Below are 12,845 nucleotides of genomic sequence, written 5' to 3'. Positions count from 1 at the left end.
TTGTTCTCCGGTACTTTTTTGTCCGCGAGTGTTCTCAGAAACTGTTCACCCAACTGAGCTAAAACCTTTTTAGGGTTAATAGGTGTGTAGTGTAGGTGTGCGGAACGAAGGTCATTTTGCGCGCATACGCCTGCACGTGCGTGCGCGTGAAATGAGTGAATTGACTGATATACTTAATATAGCTATAACTTTTACATTTTTTGATGAAATGCTTTGAAACTCATTACATGAGGATATATTAATAGTGTTAATATAATGACACTGTCAAATTAGCACGAACTCACGCGCATGCACGTGCGCTTTGCTCTGATTGGCTGAAACAAAAAACTCAATAACTCTTTTGTCTTTTGACGAAATGCTTTGAAATTTAAGAAATTGTCATGAATTAGGATACCCTACAATATGGTATGGAACAATTTCATGAAATCACGCGCATGCACGTGCAATGCAATCCGATTGGCTGAAACTTTAAATGGCTATATCTCCTTTGTTTTTTGACGAAATGCTTTGAAATTTAAAACATAGTCACGCATTAGGATATCCTGCAATATGAAATACAAAAATTTCAAGAAATCACGCGCATGCACGTGTGCTGCAATCTGATTGGCTGAAACTTTAAATGGCTATATCTCCTTTGTTTTTTGACGAAATGCTTTGAAATTTAAAACATAGTCATGCATTAGGACATTCTACAATATGATTTAGAAAAAGATTCTTGAAATCACGTGGATGCACGTGTGCTGCAATTTGATTGGCCGAAACTTGAAATGGCTATAATTCCCTTGGTTTTCAACCAAACAAGATGGGATTTAGAACATAGATAGATATAAAGGCCTCCTACAAGAGGGTATGGTCATCATGCACGTACACGCACGTGCGTGCATTTGGAATGAGTGAAATTAAATATACACTTAAATGAGTGATTTTTTAAATACTTTTGGACTAAATGCTTGATATAAAGTATATTTAAATATATAGAAAGTGTAGACAAGATTATATGATCATTACGCACGTGCATTCACATGGGCACGCGTGCAATGTTAAAATTTGAATATAATTGGTATCCTTTTGGGAAAACGTTGTAAAAGTAAAAAATGCACAGATGTTGTCTTATTAATGAAGTTTACAGGGAATATGGCATCAAAAGGGATTTGGGGAGCGTTTGGGGAACATCTGTAACGGTTCCCGTTACAATTAGCACTAGTTATTATTATTATTATTATTTTTCTTCTTCTTCCTGGGTACTTTTTTGTCCGGGAATGATCTTGTAAACTGTTCGTCCGAGGTAGGTAAAACCTTTTTAGGGTAAGTAGACATGTTATGCAGATTTGCGGAATCAAGGTCATTTTGCGCGCACGTGCTTGCAAGAGCGCGCACGTGCAACACTTGAAATAACCAATATAATAGATATAGTCGGAACTTTTCTATTTTTTGATAAAATGCTTTGAAACTCATAATGTAAGGATACATTAGTAGTATAAACAAGATGGCATGGTCAAAATAGCAAGATCTCACGCGCATGCACGTGCGCTTTGCTCTGATTGGCTGAAACTAAAGTCTCAATATCTTTCTTGTTTCTTGTCATAATCTTTTGAAATTTTGAACATGGTCCTACATTATGAAGATCTACAGCATGATATATTAAAATTTTAATAAAAGCATGCGCATGCGCGCGTGCTGTAATCTGATTGGCTAAAACTTTAAATGGCTATATCTCCTTTGTTTTTTGACGAAATGCTTTGAAATTTAAAACATAGTCATGCATTACGATATCCTAAAATATGATATAGAAAAATTTCAAGAAATTACGCGCATGCACGTGTGCTGCAATCTGATTGGCTGAAACTTCAAATGGCTATAAATCTCTTGTTTTTCAACCAAACAGGATGGGATTTAGAACTTGGATAAATATAAGGGACTCCTACAAGAAGGTGTAGTCATTATGCACGTGCTTGCACGTGCGTGCACGTGAAATGAGTAAAATAAAAAATACACTCGAATGAGTGCATTTTTTAATACTTTTGGATTAAATGCTTTGATATTATTAAAATTTTAGATAGTGTAGACAAGATAATATGGTCGTTACGCACATGAACACGCGTGCAATGCCTATTTTTATGTTCCCCAAACGAAGTTGGGGAACATATTGTTTTTACTCTGTTTCTTATTATTATTATTATTTTTATTTTTCTTCTTCTTCCTGGGTACTTTTTTGTCCGGGAATGATCTCGTAAACTATACATCTGACTAAGGTGAAATGTTTTTAGGGTCAGTACACATGTTATGTAGATTTGCGGAATGAAGGTCATTTTGCGCGCACGTGCTTGCAAGAGCGTGCACGTGCAACATGTGGAATGACTGATTTACTTGATATAGGCGTAACTTTTTAAATTTTTGATGAAATGCTTTGAAACTTATAATATAAGGATATATTAGTAGCATAGACAATATGACATGGTCAAAATAGCAAAATCTCACGCGCATGCACGTGCGCTTTGCTCTGATTGGCTAAAACTAAAGTCTCAATATCTTTCTCGTTTTTTGACGAAATCCTTTGAAATTTTGAAAATAGCCATGCATTAGGATATCCTACAACATGATATATAGCAATTATCATGAAAACACGTGCATGCACGTGCGCGGCAATCTGATTGGCTTAAACTTTAAATAGCTATAACTCCCTTGATTTTCAACCAAACAGGATGGTATTTGGAACATAGATAGATATACTGGACTACTACAAGAAAATATGGTCACCATGCACATGCATACACGTGCATGTACGTGCGCTGCATTCTGATTGGCTGAAACTTTAAACAGCTATAACTCCCTTGGTTTTCAACCAAACGGGGTGGGATTTAGAACATAGATAGATGTAACAAGAAGGTATGGTCACCATGCTCATGTCTGCACGTGCGTGCACGTGAAATGAGCAAAATCAAAAAAAAAACACTTGAATGAGCGTATCTTTTTAATACTTTTGGATTAAATACTTTAATATTAAGTATATTAAAATATATAGATTGTGTAGACAAGATGATATGGTCATTACGCACATGCATTCACATGCGCACGCGTACAATGCTAAAATTTGAATGAACTTTGTACACTTCTGGGTAAACGTTTTTAAGTTTCAAATGCATCGAGTTTGTTTTATTTAATGAAGCTTCCAGGGAATATGGCACCAAAAGGGAGTTGGGGAGTGTTTGGGGAACATCTGTAACGGTCCCCGTTACAATTAGCACTAGTTTTAATATATTTTGTATATTTCTTGGAAGACCTTGATTAAGTCTAAATTCCATAAAATATTTCTTATTTAATAGAGATAACAGGGAATATGGCACCAAAAGGGAGTTGGGGAGCGTTTGGGGAACATCTGTAATTTTTACTCTGTTTCTTATTATTATTATTTTTCTTCTTCCTGGGCACTTTTTTGTCCGCGAATGATCTCGTAAACTACACATCCAACTAAGGTGAAATGTTTTTAGGGTCAGTAGACATGTTATGTAGATTTGCGGAACGAAGGTCATTTTGCGCGCACGTGCTTGCAAGAGCGCGCACGTGCAACATGTGAATAACAAATATAATGTATAGTGCCGTAACTTTTCTATTTTTTGATGAAATGTTTTGAAATTCATAATGTAAGGATGTATTAGTAGTATAAACAAGATGACGTGGTCAATATGGGAAGATCTCACGCGCATGCACGTGCGCTACGCTCTGATTGGCTGAAACTTCAGTGTTTTCAATAAGAGCCGGCAACCGGCAAAATTAACCTCCTGTACGAGAAATTTTGCCGGCTATGAAATTTCCGTCATAAGAATTTTGCCGGTGCTGATACGTGAAATCATTACCGCAACTATTTCCATGATTTAGAGTAGCTTCCCTTGAGTGCGCTCTTTTTTCAAGGAAGTTTGATTAGATCGATAGTGTCATGTAATGGCATCGCGGACAACGAATATTTGAGCGAAGTCGTGGAGAAACGTGCTGCTGCTGTAACACATGCGTTTGAGATCACATACGTTAAGAGGCATAAAAAATGGTCCCTTCCGAAAAGATTTGTTTGTGTTTTATAATTTTCTATTGAAAATTGATTGTGCGGCAGCCTCAATATTAAGTGAGGGGTTCCCCGGTGATTAAGACCTTACGAAAAAATGTATGAATTCTTACAGGATTTCCACAAAATCTCAAATGTTAAGCCAAGACGTAATCATTACGAATAAAAGTCTTAATATTTTAATCTTGACTCAGACGTAGAAATTCTTACAAAATTTCCTCAAACTGAAAACGTGAAATTTCATTCTCATTTATTCGTGCAAGATCTCTTGAAATACAGGAAAAGTATATTATTTTCACATTTGGAAAGGTTTTAATGTACTAGTATTTTGTATCAAATTCCATTTTCTTAATATTTTTGTTCTGACAATCTGTACAAAATCGTCAAGATTATTTTATGAAAAGTCTCAATATTGCAGAATTTTTCCATTTTTGGGGGGTACTGTTCATCACCAAAGTGTTTTAAAAATCTTAAATTTTTAACTTAATAATCTTTTTTTTGAATTTTGAATAAAAGTCCTGACCAATTTATGTGAAAAGGACTAAATATGTAGAATTTCCAGTATAATGTTTTACCTAGAATTTCATACATGTTGTCTATATGTTTTTATAGACACTTAGTTTCAGAAGAAAAAAATTTAGTCTTTCATAAATCTGTCAAACAAATCTGTGAAAAGGTAAAAATTTGTTTTCTAGTTGGCTTTTTAGGTAAAATTTGATAATTGATAGTGACAGGAATGTGAAAAAATGGTACTTTTTTAATGGCCTTAGAGGTAAGAAAAATGAGTCCAAAATGCTGATTTTCGTTTTCGGCCGGGGGGCTTCGCCCCCCTGGGCCCCCTACCAGGGCTCTGCCCTGGACCTGCTGGGGGCCTAAAGCGGCCCCCCAGACCCCTCGCCGAGACTGGTTTCCTGCTATTCCATCTATTTTTCCTTCTATTGAAAATCTTATTGAAACCACTGAACTTAAGTCTCAATATCTTTCTTGTTTTTTGACGAAATCCTTTGAAACTTTGAACATAGCCATGCATTAGGATATCCTACAAAATGATATATAGGAATTATCATGAAATCACGTGCATGCACGTGCGCTGCAATCTGATTGGCTGAAAATTTAAATAGCTATAACTCCCTTGGTTTTCAACCAAACAGGATGGGATTTGGAACATAGATATATATAATGGACTTCTACAAGAAGATATGGTCACCATGCACATGCATACACGTGCGTGTACAAACGCTGCAATCTGATTGGCTGAAACTTTAAACAGCTATAACTCCCTTGGTTTTCAACCAAACGGGGTGGGATTTAGAACATAGATAGATGTAATGGACTTCTACAAGAAGGTATGGTCACCATGCTCATGTATGCACGTGCGTGCACGTGAATTGGGTAAAATCAAAAATGCACTTGAATGAGCGTTTTTTTTATACTTTTGGATTAAATACTTTAATATTTAGCATATTAAAATATATAGATTGTTTAGACAATATGATATGGTCATTACGCACATACATTCAATGCGCAAGTGTGCAGTGATAAAATTTTAATGAACATGGCACACTTCTGGTAAACGGTGTTAAAGTCTCAAATGCATAAAGTTTGTCTTATTTAATTACGCTTTCAGGGAATATGACTATAAAAGGGATTTGGGGAGCGTTTGGGGAACATCTGTAACGGTCCCCGTTACAATTAGCACTAGTTGAATTTTTAATGATATATGTCAAAAAAGTGTAAACAAAAGATCAGGTATTCTAATACGGTTTAACAATGTAATATATCTGAAATTGACAACAGATATACAGACTTTAAGTGCATGGATCAATGGCAGTGTCCTAAATGATAAATAAAATACAACCAACTTGTGAGTTTAACATAGCAGGTACATATTTTATGAGAGGTTCATAAACATATATTTAGTAATTTTGTTTTCCAATGGCACAATTTACTCTTCAAATAAATATTCACTCTGTTGATTCATAATTACAACAAAAGTAGAAAATTGCTTAAAAGTTTCAAATTTAAGTCAAATATTATGTCAAGACTGTTGATATAAGTATAAACCAAGGTTGTGGATTTTATTTGAATATAACTGAAGACATTCTCCAATATAAAAGCTTTTTAAAAATGCCAGATTTTTTGCTGTGCAAATTTCGAAATTCAAAACAGAGAGCACTTGTCGGCTTAGCATGTTAATGTATATTAATGTGACATTTTTGGTAATTTTTTTTGCAGCAAGATTCATAATTAATTGAAAGACTCTAGCTGCAAATTTGTTTTTTCATGTTATGGAGAGAAAATAATATATTTATATATAATTTGCGCTGGGCTCTTGAATTTTTGAAAGCTAATATTGTACTCGAACCCTAGCAAATTTTTAGTATCCATTCTATAGGTTTCTACAACAAATTAAAATAATCTCCAGTTTTGATATATACTCTCGTCATATACAGCGTGTAGTCATATTTAGCTGTATTTGGGAGCTCTACTAGTGACACAATCTAGGGAGAAAATCGACCACTAATCTATGGACCATCTATATGTGTATCTGAACAAAATCAACTATTTCCTTAACTCTCTAAGAGACAGTGATACTATTTGAATAAGACTTTTAAGGAAATGGAAATTCCTGAAAAAGATTGATAATGTAATACATATACAAGTACTCTTTACGATAGTCTGTAGTCTTTACTTTGTGAAGGAAATGATACATTGTAGTTGTGAGTTTCATGCCCCTGACTAGTATATCGCTCTTTGCAATGGGATTTCAAATAATCAAATATGTACTTATATTTGTACTTATTGCTATTCTCCAAATACATTCTAAATATTTTATTAAAAAAATTGTAAAAAGCACAAATAAAAGTATATATATATATACTTATATAAAACTTAATTAATTACAAGATTGCGTTTGTTTGTTTTTTATTTCTGTTAAATCTATCAGTATACATGTATTGTAAATGGATTTCATTGTTAGAAAAGAAAATGTTTTTGATATTTTAACTTTTGGATGAAAAGTGAAATGTACATGTTTCGAATTTAAAACCAGGAATTTCCATAACTGCTCCTTGAGACAACTTGTATGCCAGTCTTGATTGCACAAATTAAAACACTTTAGAATTACATTATTCAACACTTAAGTAAGGATGTACTTTCATGAGTGTATCTTGTTAACAAAATATGCATGCATGCTAGTATACATTGACTAGTGGCTGTGCAAGCAGAGGATTTTGGTTATTATATTAAGGTGGTATGCTCAACAGAAAGTTTCCCCAGTGAAAATTTCTATCTCTCTCTCCGTCTCTCTCCAAATGTATATTAAACCAAGAAGTTCATGAACAAGGATGTTTTTCAAAGTAATTGGTCCTAGATATACATGTACTTAATTAATGAAATACTTCTCATTAAAATCAATGTCTGAATAGTTTGATTTTTGTTTTTGGAACATTTTGTAAATATTGCGGTCTTTAAAGGTCGAAGGTATTGCATACAACCTGTAGTAGCTTTGAAACATTCAAGTAGAGTTTTCGGATTAAAATGATTATTTTAATCTCAAAACAAACCAAAACTTGATTTAAATTAACGGTTTTTTTTAAACAAAGTGGTTTTCTTGGAGCATTAAGTTTGAAATGACGTCAAATATGCATGAAATGTTCTAGCTAACAATTGAAATTTATTTATTATTTATCAATTATCAATTTAAATTGATTTAAAAGAAGTACCGGTCCATTTTTATGCGATTTTCATCGATATATGCAATAATAGAGACACTACAAGGAGTTGAAAACAATTGGTATTTGATGAAAATAGGATATCCTTATTCATGACGTCAAAATGAATCTAACGAAGTGTCGGACTGAACTTTGCAGCCTGTGTACATCTATACGAAATGGTCAAATTGATGACGCTCGTGAATTGTTGTATGTTGTTTTGAATTTTAAACCACAGACTCAATTATTGTCTATTTATAAATATTATTATAAACAATGACATGTAGCAGTGTGGCATTGGTAAAAAAAAAAACTTGTGCCACGAATATATGATAAAAATTCAAAACTTAGGCTATCACATAACTTGTTTAACATAAGGTTGGCCGCGTAACTTGCATATCAAATATATCTACACCCGTGGCATTCGTAAATAGTGTTTTCTTTAAAAAATTTTTGTACATTTCCTAAAGTATGGTCTATATCAAAATATTATCGCTCACATTTTGCATCATGTAATTATGGAGAAAGATATAGTACAGGTCAACGGGTTGTATTGATATCTATCATGTGGTAAATTCTTTTTTTTTTTTCTCTTTTATTGATAACAAACAATGATATAAATAACACACAGATAAACTACATTACACATTGACATTCATAGAATAAAGAAAAAAGAAAAGTTATAAATAACACAGATAAACTACATTACACATTGACATTTGATGATTCTTTTCATATTTAATAAAGAAAAAAGAAAAGCTATAAATAACACACAGATAAACTTCATACATTGATATTTGATGATTCTTTTCACATAGAAAGAAGAAAAAAAAAAGATATAATAAATTTAAGACAATAATAAAAATGATAATTATACTAATAATGATGATAATAATAGATAGGAGACGCTAGCTTGTATAATGGAATTATAAAGAATACAGTATGCTCCTATGTTAGCATGATAGGCCACCTTCTACACTTTCAAGAGTCCATAATGCCCTCATGCTAACACGCAGACTCCACAACTGGTTTTGTGGACCTGCTGGTAACATATATTTACATTTACAAATTAATAGAAACTTTTTTCAGCAATTTGTGAATCTGTACATTGTTATATGAAAATTCTGCAATATACTGATATGTATTTAAAGATGATTTAACAATATTAAACAGGGAATCTTTGTTACAAGTTGTATCTGTCAATCTACACTTCATCTTATATTTAAAAATTTTTAAGGCAATGTAAGATATCAATGTATTCATGCCGTTGGTAAAATCTGTGTTTTCATAAAAACCTATTACAATATGCTTCCAACTTATTTTGAAACCTAAAATGGTACTTATTCTATGCCATATAAAATTTGAGTCATTACAGTTAAATAAAAGGTGTATTATATTTTCAATATCTCCACAGTAAGCACAAAATTTTTGCACATTTGGATTCCACTTGCTCACACTCAGGTTATTGTTTAATAGTTTATGAAATAATTTATAATTAAATTCTGCTATATGCTTATCAGACATTTTCGAGATTTTCACATGATATATGGAAGCCCATAGATACCTGGGAGTATCAAACAATTCACTCCAGTAATTTTCCGTTATTGGTCTCAAAAATTTTTTTTCGATGAAAATTTTATAAAAAACAGATGATTTTATTTTATCTATTTGTGTATACCTGTTTCCTTTTAATAGTACAGTAGTACTGTGTCTTATATTAATATACTTTGCCTTTTCACACTCATATGTTTTTGAAAATTTATTAAAAATAGTCTTCATAATGAGGTATTCACACAAGATATTATTTTTGTATAAAATTTTATCATAGAAATACCTAATATCATGGAATATCCCATCTGCGTCAGATGAATTTCTAGCTTTACCAATATGGAAAAATAAACTTTTTACACATAAAAACAAACCAATTTATCTTGAAAATTGGATTAAATCAGGAATTTTGTACATAAGAGACCTCATGTGGTAAATTCTGAATTTACTAGGGGAGGTAAATCAAAATTTACTTGCATTTACCTCCCCCCAGTAAATTCAAAATTTACAAGATGATATATCCCTTGCATATACATGTTTAAAGGATTTCGTATACTTGAAAAGTTTATGCTTTTCAAAATCTCTTGCACAAGCAAATCTCTTAAAAATTAATAAGCCTTGATAAAATGTCTTTCGTATAAAATACAATTTCAAATACTCAGTATTGTAAAGAGAAGACAATGGGATTTTTTTTAGATTTCATACATAGCACAATAATTCTGTAGTTCCTTAACATTACAAGAAAAGGTTGAAAACCACTTAGCTGTGCTCTTGTTAGAACTGCAGTACATCCCCACCTTATTAATTCATTTCACCTGAAGATTTACATTTCATTAGAGAGAAAATGATTTTAAACCTACGGATTCAATATGACAAACCTGTCAACTACATTTGATGAAAAGATATTTAAGTTTCCCATAGCAAGCAAAACCTGGACACTGCTTTTCTTTTTATTTTATTGAGGTACCCATCTCTTATCGATACTCTCGCTGTATCAATGAATAAAATTTAAGGAGACTTTCACTAAAAACGTGTTGCAAAATATCATTGTGCACCTCCTTCATCTGATTGGATAAGTAATTGGGGTTTGCCATAGCACTGTCATTCTTTCTTAACAAGGGGGGTGGGGGGGTCCATCTCTTATCTGAATTCAGAAATGCTTCTATACTACTGAATAACATTAATTGAGACCTGCATAGAATCCTTACATAGATTCCTTTTTTACATATAACCATTGTGCATGGTGTATTTCATGTTCTTGAGAGTTTGTCATAGCAAAATATGGACACTGCTCTCTTTCTATTATTTCTATTACGTTAGGAATCTGTATTTCTAATGCGCAACACCTTCCATACAACTCGGTGAATTTAATGAAACTGTCACAGAATCATTATCACAAAGTGTCATTGTGCAACTCCTATTTTTTTTGTTTGTTTGTTGTTTTTTTAGCCGGGCTTATTGCTCAAAGAGCAATTGCCGGCTTATGTGATCCTGTTCAAGGCAGGATGTTGACCCCATAGTCGCCATTTTAAAGTTACGTGCAAAAATATAGTTCTTACTCTCAACCGCTTTTGAGATAATACAAACGCTAAATAAAGCAACAAAAATAAAACAAAGTTTTATCTATATAAAATAAACAGTAGTAATGACTTTGAAAACTTCATAAGTCAAAGAACATAGTTCATTAGCGTAAGGATTTTTGATAATCAGTGTTACCGTAGTTCTCTACACATACGAGGTAAAGCAGGAGAGGGAACCAGACTGGCCTGTTTGTTTACATTCAGCTGCGGTACCAGATTAATTCTGATTCTGACAAAATCGGACCGTGGTATTAGGATTGAAAAACTCACTGTCAGTGTCTTATCATTTATATTGATAGTTTTAAAATAATTTTTTCATCAGAATATAAACGTGATTCATGTAAGAAATTCATTCTACTCTGTAAATGAGCCCGGCTCTCTGTACTTCTGAGTACTTTGATTGTTTGTTAGTTAGTTTGTTTGTTTGGTTTTTTTTTTGATTTGATCGGACGGATACTTGGTTTGTCCCATAGCAAAACCTGCATGGGCTCTGTCATTCTTTTTATAATATTTGCGGTACCCATGCCTTATTTGCAATTTCTTTTGTACCAGTGAAAAAATGAGACTTTCCAAAATTGGTTAAACAAATAAAATGCCATTGTAACATCTTATTAAGGTTCTGATTGGGCCGATATTTGGGTTTAACGTAGCAAAACATGGACACTGTTAGTCTTATGCAATAAAGGGTACCCATCTCTCACCTGCAATTTCACCTATATCTATGAAACTTTCATTCATTCTTTATTACATAGTGCAATAGAACGCCTTTCTTTTCTTTTTGGACTTGTATTTGGGGTTTTACATATATGTTTCATCAAATTAAATTAGGAGGTCACAATAGCATTCTGTTGTAAAGATTCTGTTAAAATTTTATTGTATAAGTAGTTATTGAGAAGGAATGGACCTATAGACGTAACGGACGGATGGACAGATGGATGGAAGAACACCCCAATCACTGTATAACCTTGCTTTTTAAAGCGGGATGTATGATATTTTTTTTTCTCTTGCAGTCCATGAGTACTACTCATTATTTTTCTCCCCAATCACTACATAACCTTGCTTTGTTAAAGCGGGATGTATAATAATTTTTTTCTCCTGCAGTCCATGTGTACTTAATGTTTTGTTTTTTTTCTGAGTACCTTTACGTATTATATAATAATTATAAACTCTGTCTTTACTCACATTAACTTAAACTGAAGGACAGGAAAGTAAAAATTAAACACGATTATAGGGGAAAAAATCTCACTGAGAATCCGTAAACGAGGGTTGAATTATTAGCATAATTTTATTTATGAGTAGTATGTGTTGCGATGTATGTGCTATTAACAATGCTTGTCATGCTATTGTATACTGGCTTGCAATGGCATATTCATTTGACAAGTGAAATATTGGTGTGTAATGTGATGGGTTTTTTGTGTGGGTTGTACTGTTTTCTTCATTTAAATTTGATAATATCTTTTAGGTTTATTGGAGGCAGTGCCCGAGCCTTACCGCAGATCTCTACACGACTAAATCGTAATTTCATCAACTCCTTTGGGGACATTCAACTTCTTTTAACAACTTTGTCATTCGTTCGAAGATGATTAATATCATCCTCAACGCTTCGTGAATCAACTCTACAGTACATGTGTACCTACAGCAAACAATTGTACTCCCTAGTATAGATATACAACTGCACATTCTTTATGTGTGATTTTAAACAACAGTTAAAAGTGATTATCTAGCTCAATATTAATCGTAATCGACCTCCTAAAAAAGGCTTTATTTGTATATTTTTCTTACTATGTGACTCGTTAAACTGATTGGTTTTCTTAATATCACATGAAAAAGTATATTTTACAATAATGACCACTTAGAGAAATCAAAAGATGTATTTTAAAAAAGAAAAAAAAATATTAAAACTCAGAAAAATCATATAATTTTTAGCTCTACTGGTCAGAGACCAGA

The 12,845-nt window shown here is 32.8% G+C and overlaps 1 protein-coding gene across 1 annotated transcript in view; it reads left to right on the top strand.

Annotated features, from left to right (window-relative positions):
• The window catches only part of LOC134276493 (uncharacterized), a 37,667-nt gene extending 25,033 nt beyond the window's left edge, over window positions 1-12,634 (top strand). The window contains exon 12 of the mRNA XM_062758743.1: window positions 12,361-12,634. Within this exon, the coding sequence (XP_062614727.1) occupies window positions 12,361-12,410 (50 nt within the window). The 3' untranslated portion in view covers window positions 12,411-12,634. The remainder of the gene's footprint in view (window positions 1-12,360) is intronic.
• The last annotated feature ends 211 nt before the right edge of the window (window positions 12,635-12,845 follow it).

Source organism: Saccostrea cucullata, unplaced genomic scaffold (assembly GCF_032062105.1).
Source record: "Saccostrea cucullata isolate Sc308-1 unplaced genomic scaffold, CSIRO_AGI_Scuc_v1 ctg734, whole genome shotgun sequence".
NCBI classification, from domain to species: domain Eukaryota; kingdom Metazoa; phylum Mollusca; class Bivalvia; order Ostreida; family Ostreidae; genus Saccostrea; species Saccostrea cuccullata.
This window is presented reverse-complemented; position numbering and strand designations above follow the sequence as displayed.